Source organism: Augochlora pura, chromosome 10, assembly GCF_028453695.1.
Source record: "Augochlora pura isolate Apur16 chromosome 10, APUR_v2.2.1, whole genome shotgun sequence".
Lineage (NCBI taxonomy): Eukaryota > Metazoa > Arthropoda > Insecta > Hymenoptera > Halictidae > Augochlora > Augochlora pura.
Window position 1 is genome coordinate 5,033,223 of NC_135781.1, and position 20,269 is coordinate 5,053,491.

The 20,269-nt window shown below is 43.5% G+C and overlaps 1 protein-coding gene across 1 annotated transcript in view; it reads left to right on the forward strand.

Annotated features, from left to right (window-relative positions):
• LOC144475820 (cell adhesion molecule Dscam2) overlaps window positions 1–20,269 on the forward strand; it is a 309,344-nt gene that overhangs the window by 155,394 nt on the left and 133,681 nt on the right. Inside the window, exon 5 of the mRNA XM_078192123.1 lies at window positions 16,601–16,718. Coding sequence (XP_078048249.1) covers window positions 16,601–16,718 — 118 coding nt within the window. The remainder of the gene's footprint in view (window positions 1–16,600; window positions 16,719–20,269) is intronic.

The window sequence follows — 20,269 nt, forward strand, 5'->3', positions numbered from 1 at the left end:
CCGTGTGTCGCTGGAATTCGAAAGTGCCGTAGAAAAAAAAAACCCGGGCGGGGTTAACGAGCCTGCGGATGATCGGCTACCCGATCAAAGTAAAAATTCCCGGAGCCCCCGGTAATTGCCAGACTCCGCCCGACGAGATCCGCGATCGAGAGGTCGTCTGAAAAGGTTTCCCTGTCGTTTTACTTGGGTCTCGGCATCGGTCGTTACCGGCGCGTTGCGAAACGTCTGCCGCAAGGTTTAGAGGCGCGCCGCGCGATGCACGCGTGTGCGCGCGCGGACCGACGGTGATGGAACGAAACGGAACGAAACGGAACGAGACGGAACGTGTGTGCGCTGGGGGGGAAGCGGGACGGAAAGGGAAAATATATACACATGCGGAAGACGGGAGAAGACGAGAGGAAGGAAAAAGAAGACGAGGAAGAAGGAGGCGGAGCGGTGAGGGGGAGGAGTGGCGGCAAGGGGAGAAATCTCTACTCGAGCTCGGCTAACTAATGATGCTTCTCTTCACGTGCCACACCTACCCTCCAGATTCAGGCTGAAGCCTCAGACGTGCCCATACGATGCGTGCGAAACAGCCGGGGAGAGAGAGAGAGAAAAAAAAAAAACAGTTCGAAGACGCTCCGCACGTTCCTCGGCCTGGCACTTCTCTCCCGAGACCCGCGTTAATCCGCCACGTAGTCTAGTGCCATAATTCATCCGCTCTTATCCATATATTTCGCCGCTGCTCCCGCGCGCCCCCCTCTTTCTTCTCATTTCCTGTTTTCCGCCGGTGCTTGGCGCCGACATCGCCGCGGGGTATATCGGCCTGTCATCCAGTCGATAAGCCTCCCGTCAAGGAATAATTAATACACCCGCCGCGCCCGGCTTAGTCGTAAACCGCGGATCCGAGGGCGGTAACGGTCCCGTAATCACGACCAAGGTAAACGAAACCGCCGCTAAATACACGGTTACCGCAGTCTGGCCCGTATTGAAAGGCTCTCCGCAGATTTTCATCACTCGAAAAATGAATCCGCCTCCATTATTGCTTTTTATTGACCGCCGGCGAGCAAGCCGCTGGTTAAAACGTTTTCCCGAATCATCTTCCGACCGACTGTTGCGTCAAGCGTTCGCTCGGCGACGGAATTATTATTTCTCCTTTATCGAGGAAACTGCCACACGTCTTTTCATCATATTTTCTTCGGATTCAAGTGCTGAAATAATTCGCTTTTTAACGCTTCTGATAGAATATTTTCTGTTATTTTAAAGAATTTAAACTTTGTCATATTTTCCATTTCGTTCTCACGTGTTCCAAGAACTTGAAACATTTTCATCTGAATTATTATGAAGAGAAAAGAAGATTTTTAAATGAAAAGAATTCGTAAATTTTGTGAATGTATTTTGTTAATAGAGGAAAATGCCTTTTTTATCTAATTTCTGTACGGTACAATCGATGTAGAAAATTTTTATTCCATATAAAAATCCGTGGTCTAGGTAATGTAATATGTTAGGTCATGTCTGGGTTATATAATGAATTTTACATTGTATCTGCTATTATTATATCGTAGACGATTTCCTCCACTTTGTTCCTTAATTTCTACGGTGCCGTAATTAGGAATATGTCTTATGAATGTTTAAAGGAAACGCGAATTTTCGCAAGCGCCTCGTGAATTATAAAACAGACGAGTTTGAAGTTCGTGTAACGTCGCCGGGGTGTTTGTCGTTTCTGTTAGTAATACTTGCATTCTTGAAAAATTATGTCAAGAGATCCCCTGCAACGTACGTTCCAAGACAAGGCGAGGAAACCCCTCAGCGCCGAGCTGCAGCACCTTCGCCGACCGACGAACCGGAACAACCCCGATTTTACATATTTAATCACGGCTACATTACACGCCGGAATTATTATTTAAGTTTCATCAGCAGCCCGGCGGTTATTACGCGCTCCCACTGGATACGCGACTACCGACTAACATTGTCGAATGCTATTTGACGTTTACATTACGCTCGGACGCGTTATTTGGCCCACCTGCGACGGAATATTTTAATCGGCGATGCAATGATGCTTGGAATTGTTTGCAGTTTCCTTATTAATTTTCTTGAACGTTTATTTAGTTATATATTTATTCAACGGGTATGTAGACCCTTCGGCAAGTTAGTTATACATCGATGAACGATGTGATGTTTAATGGTAATACACGTTTCAAGCTCGATCTTGTACTCTGATGTACAAAAATCGATAACGAAATTACGGCGTAGATAAATTCTGGATAAAACTGATAAAACTGAGGTCATCGAAAATTTTTTACCACTTTTATAACAATGTATGCTCCGAATATAGAAATATACTGTTCAAAAGAAAATTACAACATGGAAAGATTTTTGATAAAAATTGGCCAACTTTGACTGACGATGTTTCTGTGAAAAATCAATGCAGGACGATGATTTCTTTTTTAAATTGAAGCTTGAAATCTCTACTTTAAGATACAATATCTCGATTTCAAGTTTCACGCAACCTCACCCCTGCAACCCTTTAAATACGAGGCCCTGTTTATCATATTGGAAATTTCCAAATTTTTAACCAAATGCACGAATAATTTCAAACTTTCAGGGATATAATTATATTTGCATATAATTATAATTTATATTGGACTAACAATAATTGATTAAACGATAATTTTGTTAACAGTATATCCACATTGATAAGAATCCTATTTAGACAGCCGATTTGACCGAATACGTTCGCGCACCATGAAACTGTACGTCCACGATTTCAGAAACCCCGGGCGGCAAAAAATCAGCGCCCGTTTGAAACTGGATTCAGCGGCGCTGTTTCGAACTTGAGCTTCGGCTTAATTTAATTCAGTGTTTCTCGATTCAGTTTCAGTCTACGTTTAACCAAAACCCTTATTCGGTTTTGACCAAACTCGATTTAACTCGGCTTCATCCGGTCCGAATTGCAGACAGTTACGATTTTCGAAACTTGATCCACGCCTAATTGATAGCACCGTTGCCATGTATTTGCCTAACTAAATACTGGCCTGCTTTTATGTAACCCTACACGCCGATCTATTTGCGGAATCAACTATACGCGAAACGCGAACTGACATGACTCGTGCTAACGCGTTCGCTTCAACGCCGTCAGGATTTTTCGTCCTACAAAAATCGATCTTCGCCGATTCCTCGAAAACCACATTTTCTTTAAATTTCCGGACGCGGTTAATTACAGACTGCAATCGCTCTCGCGATCGTTATTGGCTCGTATGCCTTTAGCAATTACACACATCAGTCATACTTCGTTTACGTTCTAAAGACAGACACGTCTTAACAACGTCATAAATTTCAAAGAGCTAAAATATTTTATCGAATCTAAAATTGAGACGTCAAATTATCGGACAGGATAAATAGGATAAATATAAACTGATAAGCAGTTCGCGAATTTTATGTACTAATTTTATCTCACGTTCATATAGAAATAGAGATTGGGCAAAATGAAGAACCTTTATGTCAATCCGATGGTCTAGTATTTTTATATTTAATTTAACACTCGATTATTTTTAGTACTAAACTAGTGCGAAACTTTCACTTTAAAAAATGTAATAATTTATCTATTCGTCTACGCGTGTATTATCTGCGCGGCTGTTTACGCGCGAATAGAGTAAAAGTGTCGGCGTACAAAGCGATTGGATGTCGCGGTGCATTCCATAAACGCGTTCGAAATATCATCGTCCCGATTTCATTTTTCACGCAGGATCGAACTACTTGGTTGCGTCACGATTTCGCGAACAGTCTGTATGATGGCGTGCGTTCCGCGACACGTGACAATTCGAACGCTTATTCGTGTCCCGGACGAGCGGAACTGTTTGCTGGCTCGACAGCCGGAACAGAGATTCGGTTTAAATGGGATACAGATTCGAAGGTAATCGTTTATACGGCGAATGCGCGGGGATCGTTAATGTTTGCTCGACGAATTTGAAATAGAAAACGATCGGGTGGTAGGGGCGCGGCGCGCGGCGCGCAACCCCTATTCGAGCTACGCCCATGGATATTCAGGCGGTAGGAATTGCTTAGAATTGCTACGTACTACGGCCGGGAACAGTTGGTTTACGGGCGCAGTTGTTATCTAAATACAGATTACCTCTAACGGGATTGCAAATTATTATTAGCTCGTGCGGAGCACCAGGATTTTCGGGTATCGCGCCGCGAACGCCGGCGTGCCGGTAATTGCCGGCCCTGCGCACACTCGGGCCAAGATTTGTTTACAATAATCGGTTCCTTGTTTGCGCTGGAACTTGCGACTCGACCGTCCGCCCGCTGTATCGGCACGGCTCGCCCCGGCGTTTAACGATATAAAAAGAAAAAAATGATTGGTCAAACGCTCGGGTCACGGAAATTGGAACGCGTCTGCGGGCTCGCGGTATTTTCGATTATCCTTTAATTAAATCGCCGCTGTGAGTGACAGGTGACGCGACCAGTTTGCTGTTCGAAGGAACAAAGAAGCGATAATGTGAATGAAAAATTGCAATTTTAGTGACAAATGTACTTGTAGATCTTAGTAACGTGAACATAATGAAATCATAATTATATATTTATATATGGAATATATTTACATAATATGGCATACAGTTGGAAATTATTCGGAATTACAACACCGATTTTAGTGACACTGAAATATCTTGTCAAGGTTGTTATTATGAACAATTTTTTCTTATATATGTTAAGCGTCGGATTATTTTAATTTCCGAGATATTCGCAGAAATATATTTCAAGTCTAATGCACAATATTTCCTGCTTACACGCGGATGTTACTAGGCTGTAATGTTCTACCGTCCACATTACATAGTTTTAGCGCTGTTTACATTTGGAGTAGGTGCAGTTAGGTAGACAAGCGGGTGGCAAGGGCCGGCTTGATCATACATACAAAAATATATGCGAGGCGCGGAATATTACTAGCGCAGTCTGCGTGTTATAATTTTAAATAATGATATTCACGAAATTCAACAAAAAAATAAAACAAAATCGTGATCATCGCGCTGTGCAGTTAATTTCTTATTGACTGGATCAATATTTGTTGTAAACTGTTTTTTCAGCGTATTAAATAAATATGTACAATCGGTGGTATATGTGGCGTGGAACGTGTTAACAGTGCACGCACTTGAAAAACGGAACTTACCCGGCGCTGGTAATTTTCTTGCTCCGTACCGTAAAATGCGGGCGTTGAAATTTTGATTTTGAACTGCGGCGAAGGTGGAAGCAAAGGTGGCATTCAACTATTCTATTTCTCGAGTGCGCGGGCTTCCTCTGTCTCGTTTTGGCGCTCGCTTGATAATTCAAGAGACCGAATGATAAATCTAACATTGCACCGAAGTTGTTGTAAACTTGCCGCGAAAATATTCTATCGGGCGATACCGGCAACCAAAATCCAACAATGCATGTATTCTGAATTTTTATTTGAATGGTAGAATGTCTCGATTCTGTTTCAATTGCAGTTAACTATTTGATTTCGAATTTTAGTAAAATGATAAAGACGATAAAGATTATTTTTCACGGAATTATTTCAAAATATTTTTGCAATTGTATTGAAAAAAAATAGTAATTACTACTACAATAAATTTCATCAATTTATTAACTCAGTCGTCGATTTTATGACGATTAATACTCTTAATTAACGACTGCAGATTATGTTTGTCAATCGATTCGTTCGATCGTTGAATTCTTGACGAATATTAATGACTTTAATCGCGTTCACCAATTATATAATCAAATTAATAATTTCAATCGATCGAACCCCGTCACTCTGTTATTCAGTATTATTCTAGAGCTCGAAGAGGGTTTAGAGTTAAATAAAGAGTGTCCCAAAAATCACTTGCAAATGGGAAATGTGAAGTTCCTGACGTCATTTAAAGTAATTTTTTCCTTTGCAAAAATTGTCTCCGAGCCATCGTTTACAAGTTATTAATCAAAAATCACTGACCAATAACAGGAGAGCTTGCCTAAGGTTAGCCGGCCAAGCGGACGAAGCCTAATTCCACTCATTGGCTTAACCGTCCCGCGCCAGTCGAGCTCGCCTCTCATTGGTCAATGTTTTCCTTTAATAACTCCTAAACAAACCCGTGGATTGCATTTACGCTAAGGAAAAAGTTGCTTCAAATCACCCCAGGTATCTTCATTTCCAAATTTTAAAACATTTTTGAGACGCCGTTCAGTATCATCAACCAACTGACGCGATTTAAAAGCGAACGAAAAATAAACGCGGAGTTTTCCATGCAATAATCGACCAACTTCAAGGTACGAGTTATTTGCGCTTTCCGCGTTCAATATTTAACGTCTATGATACAGCATCCCTAAATCACTTTACCCTAAAACGAAGCTTTGTATGAGAAAAACCGTCGTCCCGCATTCTCCGCTCACTTTTTCATGTAGATTTGCTCCCCGCGCGCGTTCTATTCAGGCACCGACAAAACCGGGAATATTTCTCGAGAAAAAACGGGTTATTTGCATAAACATCCGCGCTCATGATTTCCAGTGAACTCGGCATTCGTCGGTGTCTAAGCTCGGGCTTTGTCTAGGGTAGAGGTTACTTAAGCCGAAGGATCCGCGCGCGCGCGCGTTCTGCTATATTTCTTGCGTTCCGTTCGTGATACTTGATGCAAAGCATACTTCCGCGGCGGTTGTAATTTTCGTGAGAGTATGACGCGGAGGCCGAGACCGTTGCCTGGCTGACCCGGCGAGCATTTTTCACGTCCGTCGGGAACTCGGGGAGATCCGTTAATTTCGAGGCTTCGCCACTAATCCCGCGAACCCTTCGTCTCTCTCTCTCTCTCTCTCTCTCGCGCGCGATCCTGCCGGGGCTTCTATCAACTTTTCCTCATCCGACGTCGCTATAAACACGGCCCGGCCAAATATCCGTCTTGGAGCGCGCATGATTGAACCACTTAACCGGAACTCTTAACGAAAACAGGACGGAAACTGGGTTGCCTGGCAGCGTCTCAAAGTGTTCGCGGCCTTACCTGAGAATAATCCACTTAGAAAACATATTTTATCCTCGTTGGTAACGTCTGAAAATTCTATCCCCCGCCCGCAACGTCTCCATCCTGCACAGCGGCGAAACGAAACCGCCCACCACCTCGGCGAGACACGCCGAGCGCAACAAATTCAACATTCTTTCCGGTTTCCAGGCTAATCCCATTTCACGACTAATCATCTTAAGACCCTTACGCTCCTCGAAAGGTCTTGATCCTCTGCCCCATAAAGATCTAATCTTTTCTTGCGATTCGACGAAGTTTTTCACCAGCGAATGCAACGTGTATTTTACCGAAAGCTGCGTTTACTGTGCATTTATTATTTCATGCAGTAGCCGAGGATAAAATATAGTGGATGGTTCTTCTATTAACTCGTTTAAAAAGTAAGTTGGTTTTTGAGAAAAACGTTTTGGTAAAATTTGTATTAGAAAAGCTGTTGTTTCGGGATTCTGCTAATGGAAAGCAGTAGAAGATTTCAAATTTACCCAAAAATTGTCAGAAAGCTTTAGGACAATGCATTTAGGACTTTTAGGAAATTGATTTAGGACAATTATTAAATAATATTTAACGCTGTTAAAATATCGTTGAACAACCCGATAGAATATTTAAATGATTGATAAACTTCCATCGTTCGGCGTAAATGGGTCTGCGACGTTTAAAAAATTTACAACGAACAGACCTCGATATTTATGGAAAATAGAAACTGTCTAAATTATTTATAAAAACGCAAGTTAGATAAAACTGCCTCTCCTCTTCTAATAATTACAAGAATGATTAGAAATTCAAAATTCAATTTTTTCCAACCCCGTTTCTGTACTCGACTTTACCCACTTTCGTCGCGAACGCGGAAAATCCGCGGTCCAGTAATTAGTATTCAAAGCAATCCGGAAAGCTATCAGCGAGGAGAAGTTGATTAACCATCGGATCTTTCTCGCCGCGGCTTGTTAGTTCTCCCGCGAGATCAATCACGGTCCCGCTGTTACGGGTTTCAATTTTTCCAATCTGGCCGGTCCCAACGAAGCCGCCCCGCGGCCCGGCTGTAAATTTATGTTAACGGCGGCGGCGGCGCGCTCATGCAGTTTTTAACTTAATAACGAGAGCTCACTCGGCTCCGGGAATCTTCCGCACAGGCGACCAGCCATCGACCCCGGCTCGGGGGGGGGATGTATCCGCCTAGGATACAACAAATTAACCGAGAGCTCGATGCACGCGGAGGTTTTCGTGAGTAACGAGCAAACTTTTCACAATTATCCGTCGCTCGAGTGTTTCGAAAATGTTCGAATCGGTGTAAAGTTGAGTCGCGCGCCGTGCTCGGCGGCGAGCTCCGTTCGCGCGTTCGACGACGCTTTTCCTAGGGCAGCGACGACGCGACGAGCTGAATTATATTAGGTTCGTGCGAACGCATCCGGGGATGGCTGCGTCGGGAGAGCGCCTCGTTATTGGAACGCCGCGTGTTTGTAAAACGCCGGCAAATAACGTGGTTGTTGCTCCGATTCCGGCCCGGAGGGGGGGATCGACATAGAGCATATTAATTCGCAAAACTGTTACAAATTAATGAACTCCCCGGCAGTTTAGTCGCGGCGATTAAAATTTAATTGTGGCAGCCAGATGTTGCTGCGTGACTCGCATCACGCCGCCCACCTGTCTTCAATTAGCCGCGCAGTATTAATTTAGCAAAGAGCACTTACGTGTCATTAGTAAGGGATCAATCAATCATCTTGATCGTCGGATCAGCTGTACTGTAATCAAATCAGTTTGTACGAGCGCCGGGGGCCAAGATAAATTTGATTCGAATATATCTGGGTCACCGGGGAAAATTGATTAATTCGTTGGCTGGGTCGAAATTTCGGAGAAAAATATAACCGAGCGTGCATTCGTTTATAATTTTGTCTAGCAATTGTTTTGCATATGGTTTTTACGCTGCTCGTTCTAAACACGTTAATTTTTCCTTCGATTTTAATGAAACATGTTACGGTTGAAATTAATTGCTAGAAATTAGATAGTGAAATAATAATATTTGTACTCGGAGTCCAAATGGATAATTTATACTATATATCGCGTAGAATAAACAACGACTAAATTGTTTCACGAAAAGTGAAAATATTTTGCGACAATAATTGATTAAATCACATTTTCTTTTTGACTGATTTAGTAAGCTGTGAATAATATATTGAAGTTTTTGAAGGCATTTAATTGGCATGCTGTTTGAAAATTGTCCTATTCAATATTCTGACATGTCTATCAAATCTGAAGTTTAATTGCAAATGGATGAACTTCGATCTACTTCAGTAGAACGTATGAAGTCGAGAGTAGAAATTTCCGGCAGATCTGATCTCTCGTCATAAATTCATTCGACGAATTTGTAACATCTTCGCTGTCTGAGATTCGTTGCAACAAAATGATTGCATAGTTTAAAACTTGATTCTAGCTAAGCAAGATAAATTTTGTCATTATATATTCTTTTACGTGACCATATCTATTTACAATTATTTTGCCATGGTTAGCAACCTGAAGCATTAATAGTACTGCAATAATTCGAATTCTGATACTCAGATTACATACATCAATAAAATCGCCGCGCTAATGACAAAATGCGATAAATTCAACCGAAATGAAATCCAATAAAAACAACTATAATACGAAAAATAAAAAGAGAAAAAAAACACAAAAATTATTTTTGCTCCGATAAATCTGTGAGAAAATAATTTTGAAAATCGTTTCCGCGAAAACGAGATGAATTTAACCGAAACGTGTGTCGCGTAGATTTACGAGCCCAGAAATACGATATTAGGCGTGCCGTTGGCACAGCTTGGAACGGCGGCCGGGACTAGCTGGAAAGCAAAAGCTGGAAATCACGTCTGATTTAAGAACGCAATTGCGGGATGGAGTGCCGGGTCTATTTGCCGTCTTTTTGTCGAAACAAATTCTTTCTCCGCAAGGAATCGTTGCTCCCTTCCGCGACGTCGTCGGCCGGGTCTCTCTCTCCCGGTTGCCTCAATACAAGGGCAAGTTTCGCTTTAAATTTTCAACGAACGCGCGCGACCCCTTCGCCGAGGAACTTCCCCCGAGACCGCCGGCCGGATTCTTTGGTAACTCGGCAATCTCTGTTTCTCTTTTTCCGATGCCCGATGTAAATTAAGCGCGGGGACGGCCTTGACTGCACGGGGAACTCTTTCGTTTCCCGGCGAACTTCCGAATACGAAGTTCGTCGGATGTTTTTACGGCGATCTCGCTACCTGCGCGATCCCTCGAATTCCTTGGTTCCGCGCGATCTTGTTCCGCGGACTCCGGCGTTCCGTACTCGAATGGAAATTAGCGCCTTCCCTTGAGTGCGAATCGATGGAGAGCGCGCAGCCGTCGCGTCGGTAGATATATCGATGAACTTCGGACAATCGATTCTCTGTTTATAATGAAACATTAATCAGATACGACGGCGCACGACAGATCAAGCTTACAATGGTGCCGCCGGTCTGGGGCTGACAGTGCGGGACATTACCGCGGAAAGTAGCAGCGCCGAATGATTTACAGTCCGCTCGTAATCGAGCGACGCGACGGTACAAATGAATTTCTTAATAATTCGATGACTGTTTACGAAATTACTTTATCCTTTGTGTCGCGGAGTTTGCATACGAATGCACGAATTTTATGCAAATCGATATCAGTAAATATCACTCTTTGTCGAGAGATTAACATCGAATTATTTTATCAATTTTGCTAATCAATTGTTAAAGAGAACGAACAGAGAAAGGTATTTCTTATCACATTGTTGCGAAAGAGGTATAAAACAGTAAAAGATAAAACATTTAATCATATATTCTATTCTCACAGTAAAGTATATTCTAAAATTCCTTCTTCATCATTTGTTTTAGAAAAGTTCCGTAGTTTAAGAACACGTCGAAGAAAATGCTTGGTGTCATTTGAACAATAAAATTGACGTTTCATAGAAATAGAACTATTTCTTAGAAATAGAACTATTTCATAGACATTCTTTTCCAAACCGCTAGAAATAGTAAAAACGTCGCGGCTATGGCGATTTGCACACCATCCTGGCATATTTGGAAATAGGTCAAATGGAAACTAAAAAATTGATACATAGTGATATAGAAGAAATTGGACAGTCGCGTCGGCGGAAGACCGGCACGGTGAACTAGACGGGCACCATTTCGCAGCGGACGGTTCTCCAGACTCCAGCAAAATATTTCTCATACTCCATGAACCTTTTCGCTCGTAAGATTGCAATTCTTGCGAAAGAAGTTATTAACGTAAATACTCGCATGGAGCATTTCTTACATCGATTCACCGATTAATCGTTCGCTTGATACAGAGAATGTAAACAGCAAAATATAAATAATACAGTATAATATAATCAAATATAATTATATACATTTATATAATATAACATAATAATTTTATTTATGCAAAACGAAATTTGCCTTTTACCTCACGTTTGCATCGTTCTTAATCATTGTAACGAGTTGAAAACAATGGAATAGTATTTTTAAATGTTTTATAAGTTTTTACAGTTTTGTATTTCATCAAATCATTTTTTATATAATTGCATAAAATTTGCTATTAACATTAGAACTACCAAAATCGGTAAAAATGACTCGTTGGGTATTTCTTGTGATCACTACTCACTTCAGTCATTTTTATTCCTTAAAATCCCGTATAACTTTTTCTAAAAAATATAAATAATTAATTATGTAAAGCAGTTTCCTTTCATTTTGTTTCTTTACTGATTACGATGGCAAAGTGGTCTAGCAGAAAATGAAAATCAATCTCCACCATCGTATAACAAAAAAACTTTTCCATTAGCATAGAACAAGAGAAAAAGATCGCTATGGTTCCCTAACAACGATGTTTTAACAATCCGCGTCGAATAAACATACGCCTCGCGAGTATCTCGATAACGCGATAAAACGTCGGCTTATCGAACGAAGAGCGACGAAAGCGAGAACATTGAATAGAAGCCGGGTTGACCGTGGCAAGAACGTGCGAAATCCGAACGCGTCGCGACGGGAACGATACCGCGCGTGCACGAGACCCGCGAGAGTTTCGTTACAGGGAAACGCCAGGAATCTTGTTAGCGAAGACTGCATATAAACGTCAGCCGCATATCTTGAGCCACTCCCGGTCTGAATGCGCCCGGAACGAATCCGGTGCATCGCGCGGCGTGTCACATTCACGGGATCTGCTCGCGACAGCCGCCGCGCGACGTTGCCGCGACGCGCGAGTTCTTTTCGGCGAGCGCGCGACTCGCGCGACGACGCGTTCTCGCGCTCGCGTCGACGATTAGAAGGGAGCGCCCGGGTGTCTTCTTTCCGGCGCGGCGGTTGGAGGCGAGCGGGGAAAAGCCTGCCTGTGTGACAATACACCGCCGCCCATTCGGTAATACAACGCTCAGTATTAAATTCCCCCGGTTGGAACAGCACGCCGCGGCGGTTCGACGAGGATCGACCTGACAGCGTTCAAACTTCGATTCCCGTGAAATTGTAAACTGGAAATAAACTGGTCCGCGAGGCAGCTGATTGTATTATATTATAACGTTGTATTTGCCTGCGGGACTGATTATTAACTGATCGCTATGCGCGGTAAATATTAGGACGCCTTGTAAGATATAACTTCGTTAAAATTGCGCCAGAAGAGTAAAAATTCTTGAGACGTTAGAGAGACTAGCTTTTAGAGAAACACTTTTTGCGAAAATTGTACTCAGTTGGTATAACAATATAAAATAAGAGAATTAAAACTACTAACACTTCTTCATTCAATCTAGTAATAATAATAACAGTAACATAATTTTTTAGTATATGATAATGTAAATTATCATATACTAAATTTCGAATTCTTTCAGAGACTCGATGACGATGCAATAATTTCTGTCGCATACCGTAATATTCAACAATTGAAAAATTCGTTACAACAGAGAAAGCAGAAGCAAGGCAACAGTTTTTTAATCCCGTCATATCGTTTCGCCGTGACTGAGCGGCGTTCGTATTTTTGCGCCCCGGCGAGTGTTTCGGCATCGGTCGGCGGAATCGAATCGAGTTCGGCCCGAGTTTGTTCGTCGGGGATCGATGACCGGGCGACAATACGAAAAACGGTACGGATCGGCATTCGGCGTATCGTGCCCGTCGCATACGTCCGGCTCTTTTGTTGCAGTATTCATTACCGCGTTATTACACAATATCCGGACGGGGCTGGCTCCCCCCCTCCGGCCCGGGATTATTTCGAGCGTGGCTAATTATGCGAATATCTGTTAATGAAATCTTAATGAACCGTACGCGGCGATCGCGATCCCATTGATGGTCGCAATAAATCTGAACGAGGGAGCGGGCTCTCGCGGAGAGGGCCCCGGGGGGTAAGTTTCCCTCGGAGCGAAGCGGATAGAAGCGGATAGAAGCGGCGAGAGCGCGGCAGGTCTGGGTCAATTTGAAACCGTATTAAAGTTTCTCTTTAGCGCTTCGGGCTGCCTTTGACGCGACGAATATAGGCGATTATGTTTGCAAATTCTTTCTCAAAATGGAACTAATAAACTTTGTATATGAATAGCGTTCGCGCGCAGTCTGTTTCCGTGGAAGTTGCCGCGCCGGCGATGCCGATGCAGTCGCGCCCCGCCTTCGGCGTGTCCAAGGCACGCGGAATTATTATCATGCCGATACCTTTGTTGCCTTTGACCGTGCGGCAACGTGGCCTGGCCAACAGTTTGCGACCCGTAAACAGGATTCGCTGCGTCGGATCGCTTACGAGCGTTTTATTAATATCGAATTTTAAAGCCGCTGCGAAAGGTCCGTCCGTCGTGGACGATGAAAGATTTCAATGGATCAAAAGCATTATTACGCCCTCTGCTGTGATCGCAAAACAATCTGCAAGACGCATATTGAATTAATATCGGGTTCGTCTCTTCTCTAAACAATGCTAGGAATACGGGCACCTCCCGTATAAATAGTTTGTTTATTTAATATTATCAGAATTAATTTACTTGTACGATATTAGCAGATTTAATTACTTTATTCGAACTCGTTCTTTGTATTGTACAGATAATATTTTAGAGCGAGAGTAATTGGAATTATTTCAATTGAAGTATCAGCTAAGCTATGAATTTTTCGAAGCAAGCATGTTAATACATTTTTTCATCTAACATCGCGCTACAAGCATCAACGTTTTATACATCGTTCCGTTCAGAAAGACAAAGTCGACCTCCATATGACCATTACGCGTCCACTCACGGAAGAAACTAATAGCAGCAAAATATGCCATATTTAACACCATTCGAGTCTCCTGTAAAACGTTTCGCCGCCGCGGGCAATAATAGCCATGCAAATTGATGTGACGATACCTGGCGACCCGGCCGGTACGCGCAGCGACCTAAATGACAAACAATGTCTATGAAACTCCATCGGAGACAAATGAAAATTCGCGATCTACTCGACGATTTAAACGGAATCGTTTCCGGGCGGTCCTCGTGCAAACAACTTCGGCAATCGATTGATTTCAAGGATCATTAACCGGCAGCAATTTCCCCTAAACTTGGGGAGAACCATGGTCGGGAGGAAGATCGGCGGGCGTAACTCGGTCAGAGTTGGTGATCCAGGGATCGTCGAACAACGGGTTAAGGACGATTTCCAATGTTCGCGGAGGTGCGACGAGATACCGGGCCGGTTATCTGGCCCTTTATGGCAGGCCACGTCGCGCTACCCGAGACGTGGCCACTATCTCCGGCCATAATTTCCCATTAAACGTCGTGGGATGATGCGTGCCCCGGCACGAACCCTATTCCCGTCTCTCTCTCTCTCTCTCTCGTCTCGCATTGGATCCTCTTCTTTTCCGTCTTATTCCGGGGGCTGCCGCCGCGGAGAACCCGTTGTTCCCGTTCCTTTTTCAGCCGGCGGCTATTTATGACGCGCCGGTGGAAAACATTTCCCGTATATCACGGAACAAACTTACATGAACTCGTCCTGGGGGAAGAAGAGGGCGCACACGCCGTAGCTGCAAAGTAACTCCCGCCGTCCCGCCCCGCCTCGCCTCGCCTCGCCTCCCTCCTCCCTCCCCCCGAAGCGGTTGCACGTGTGTGCTCGGCTGGTTCTCGCACCGGGAAAAGAACCGGGATGTATTTCCTACTCGGTTTCCTATCCTCTCCGTCGGCCCTCTCCTCGTCCTTTGTTAAATCTCCGGCGATATTGTCACTATCAATTTTCCGAACAATGTAATCCAATACCGGTCTCACTGGCAACGCCGGCGTTCCCGCTATTTCTACGCGCCCCGTTCTCGCGCGTGCACGGAAAAACGTCGTCGTGTTTCCGTTGCTCCTAGCAGATCCGTCGCTTCGGATACGATTCATTAGCACCGCGTTACGAAACCTCACTGTGCGACGGGTCACTCAATGATTTTTCTTAATTCGCAATTGTTCGGTGAAAGAGTTTGTTACTTAGTATATGCGTTGTTGGCGGTGAATATTGTTACGTGAGCGCAGTCGCGGCATGTTGAATAATAACGTCACGACTTTAATAACAGCAGAACTCTTTATTCGGGAAAGGGGGAACTCAATAGTCGACCGTTTACCACGACGTTTTTCTCAACTCTGAGTCGTTCTTGTTAAATCGTTGCTCAGGAGATATTTACCAAGCAACGATGCCACAAGGAACTCTCGATATCAAAAGATATCGATCTATATTCGTAACAATATTAAAATAGTAATTGCTCAATGACAGAACAAATGTCGCATTGGTGTTTTTGTAATGTGATATAGAAGTGCTCTTAGAGCTTATTTTTATTTTTTGAAGACTATTAATTTTCATGATTCTATATAAATAAATACTTGAATCCTATATTCTATTTCTCAATAAGTCGTCATTTAGATCATCAGCGCGCATTTGAATGTATTTTTGTATCAACTACATGATGTGATACAAGAATATATGTAGAACATTTATAACCTCAAAAAACTACGAAAGAGAACAATATTCAAAAATTAACCACTGTGAGACCATATAATACTACTTAATTTAAGTTACCATATAATACTATTCAAACTAGGCACAAAAAATAATTTATTGAAAGTTAAAGATAGTATTGTGAGGGCCTCACCTAGGTCGGGCACACAGGGCGCGTTCGATACTCGCGTATCCCCTAAGAGAAGCGAGTCCCAGGCGATCGAGGTGCCCGCCTCTGCGACGGATTTCATTTTGTAATTTACAGCGGACGGTTTTTAATCCCGCGGCTGTTTTATTAAAACTACCCGTCGGCGGTCTGCCGGCTGCCGCCGCCGCCGCCTCCGCTCCGGCTCTATTTCGCGGAATATATATTCGCGGGCGCACCGCGGAGCTGAACCTTACCGGGATTCATCTCCGCGCAAGATGTTCCGTGGGCGACATATTAAAGGGAGAGATTTTCGCTCGCGCGCGCGACCCGTTGTCCCGAAAATTTCGCGGTGGTTTCCCCATCGGAAACCCGGCGAAGTTCTGCCCCGCCGTGGGGCGAACCGAGAGATTTCTTTATTATTTCACGCGGGCCGCCGTCGCCCCGCCACGGTCCATAGACCCACACCCGGATGTATTGTCGTTAGAGGATTTATGACGTACCCGGCGTTCTTTTTTTTCTGCTTGCAGAGATACGGAGCACCATGCCGCCGATGATAAACGAGAAGGTGGTTTACATGTCGGCGAGGCTGAAAGACACCATTGTGATACCGTGCGTCGCGTACGGCAATCCAACACCCACCAACAGGTAAGAACGCCGCGCGTGATAGGCACCTGCGAGTTTCTATGCGAGCGCGTTTCCCCCCCTTCCCCGATCCGAGCACCGCCGCGCAGCAATTCGCCGGCGGTTCTGCGAAATTCCGACGATCATCGTTCGCGGCTAGATAATCGATAAGATTTTCGGGCGGGGTGAATATTCTCAGTATATAAATATTCCTAGTGAATTTAAAAATTAAAAAATGCACGAGATCGTAAACGAGTACGTTATTAGAATTATTCTGAATATCAAAGCTAGTTATCTGAGATCATTATCCGAATGAATTCGTTTTAGTCGAATATTTCATTTGATTAACGATATATATTCGTCGTAAATTGTTCCATCTATTTATTCGAATAAATTATTCTATCCATTTATTCGAATAAATTATTCTATCCACTTATTCGAATAAATTATTTTATCTCTTGATTTGAAAGAAATATTAAATGTTCATCTGATAGTGTCGAATAGGATGTTATTAGCTCGTCATTATCTCTCATCCATCATTGAAGTGAAATTTCAGGTATACAAGTAGTAAATTCAATAGCCACAACATGCTATAAAAATGTCAAACGTTATCTCGACTAAACGGCCTGTAGGTTAATGAAACAATTGCCTGTATAAATCAAGGTTAATCTCTCGAAACGAGCATGTACGAAACAGGTGTTAGAAAAGTCTTGAAACTGTTGCGTTGTGACCGGTATCAAGCCGCGCTGCATAGTCAAACGGTTTCGCTTTCGAACTCGCAAAGAGCCAGTGTTAAATCAATCCGTTTAATCCACTCGGCGCGTGTTTTTATGAAAACAGTACTTCAGTCGATGACTGCGCACAATGCGTCGAACGGTTATTCGGAACGTATCGCGCGAGGGGTACGAACGTATCGCGCGCCTTTCTTCGAAAAAAAAAAAAAATGCAACCGCGGAAAAGCTGCGAGCCGTTAATGTTTTATTCTTCGCTCAATAAAACAAGCGAACGAGAGAAGAGGATAGAAGGGATGACAGAAAGAGAGAGACGGGGATAGGGTGAGAGGGCGAGAGGGAAACCGTGGGGAGGGTGGGAGAAAGAGAGCGGTCCGTAAACCTTGGTAATTGCTGACTTTTGCAAAACGGTCCTCGAGCACGGTTCGCTTACTTGCCAAACAGTTTTCCGATACAACGGGGCGATGCATTGACGAAGTTTAATTTAATTGGCTAGGTCGCGGTAACAGGACCACCGCGCACGAGCTTTTCTTCCTCGTGGAAAACATTTCGATTGTTCACGCGCGTGAACTTCCCTACGAACCGCGAAACTGAACGGTGAAAGTTGTTTTCGATTTACTAGGCTATCGGCGGACAAGTCGTGCAACTTGTGGATCGAGATCATAATTTTGTGATCACAATTTTATGATCACAATTTTATGATCACAAACGAAAATTTATTTTGAATATTCAGATTTACAAAGGGGTTGAGTTCAGTGAAATGCAAGAAGTATTGATAAGGTTATGTTAGGGATTTTTGTGAAGCCGACGAATTAAGAAATTATGGAACTTTAACCTCAAAAGGGTGGAAACAATTTTTGAAAAAATTTTAATATTCTCGTTTGTTTGGTATATGTGTCAAGAATAGCAAATAATATTGAAACAATGTTATCATCGTCAGACGATGTTTTTATTAGATTACGTTATTATTATAGTTTTGTAAAAAATACATAGAATACACAGTCTAATCGTTATTAAAACATCGCGTCATTACTGTGTTTACAAAGCTGGGTGAAACGTTTTTTAAAAATGCGCGAGATCAATTGTGAAATTCAATTTAAAAAGCACTTTGCCAGTAACGTGTACCTTTAATCCCCGATTTTTATTTTATCGAATAAATTGCACTGATTCTACGAATTGTCGCGCGCTATCGTACGGTTATTATAGCAGCTTATCAGCATTATTGTTGCCGTTAGTGTTTACACGATCTCTTTTTACGCAAACAATCATGAGGCGTGCTTTGTTGTCCGAAACATATTCCGCCGACCGAATGTTCGACAATGTCGATAGAATCCATTAACAATGGCCTTTGTTGATAGCTCCACCAAAACATTCAAGAAGCCCCGGCAATTCTATCGAACAATATAATATAAATACTGTCGCTATATTTTCGCCGAATTTCGTGAACATAATTTTCGCGGGGGAAATTCATCGATTCGACACGTTGAATGCCACATTAATTCTACATGGTTTCCCACCTGTTCAACACGGACTTCTTATTATGTATCATTCATTGTCTGTAATTTATTATTGTATAAACAAATGTGACGCAACGATTGAGTATTGCGTTAACAATGATAACCTTGACAAATTTGCAAACGTTGCAATTTACATAAGTTTATTTACTTACTAACTAACTTTACATTCATCGAACAAAAAAAATGTTATAAAGAAATGTAATATATTTTATTCGATAAATATAAATATAAAATCAAATCAAAGGGCGCGGTAATAATAAAAAACAATAACATGAAGTCGCTAACAATCGCAGCAGTCGATGGGACGATAAGCCGGAAGGAATGAAACCAAACGCACAGCAATTGGTCAGCCCACGATAACCGGCGCCGCTACCCTGTAAATTTCGAGTATCGACAATTTCTGTGGATGTGGCACAGCGGCTGAATCTCTTAAAATTCGAAGGGGCTATTTTTGCACAGCTGTTTCGGTGTTGTGCTTAACGCGGCACGTTCCCCATACACTCTGATGGCCGTGAGCGTTCCGGCACGCGATTAAACGTTAAGCATCCACTTACTTTCCGGCGTGGCCGAGTAATCCAGCGCCGACGTAGACGGCAACGGTTGCGAATCGAAGGATGAGAGAGAGAGAGAGAGAGATTAATAAGACATCCGGCCGCGTCCTGAAATTAACGTTGAATCTCCGGTCGACGCGCGCGTCGCCTACCCTTCAACCGAAACCTCGGTTAAATCATTGACGATAATCCGCGGCAACAACCGAACGGGCTTCGCCACGATCGAACCGAACGCTCTCCCTCTCGTTCTCTGTCCGTCACGGGATTATAACGATCGCGTTATTGAAATGTAAAAATTTCAATTTCGCCCGATTTTTCTGCGCCAGGATTTCCCACCCCTCCCCGTCCGCCCGGCGCTCTCTCCCTTTCTCTCTGTCCTCCGCCCCCTCCCTTTCCCTCTACGTCCCCCCGGCCACCATGATTTTCTCCGTTCCTCCTTTAAAATATGATACGCCGTCCCGGGAACCAACGTTATCTCGAGGAGATCCTTGCCTTCCGGTTGGCTACCCCCTCCCCCATCCCCCGTAATTTACCGCCGAGTAACGTCTACATACGCTCCGCGACCTCCCGGAATGCACTCGTTCCTCTATTTTCCTTAGCGGACGCGCCGCGCCGGCGGCTTCCATTTTCGGAACGCGATTTCGTTTGGACAAAACTGGCGTACGGTGAAACGGTTCAGTGAATGATAACAATGACCGGGGCGAAATGAGATCCCTCTGTCGGAACACCCCCGTGTGTGTTCCCGGGGCCGTCCAGGTAACGCGGCTCGCCCGCGG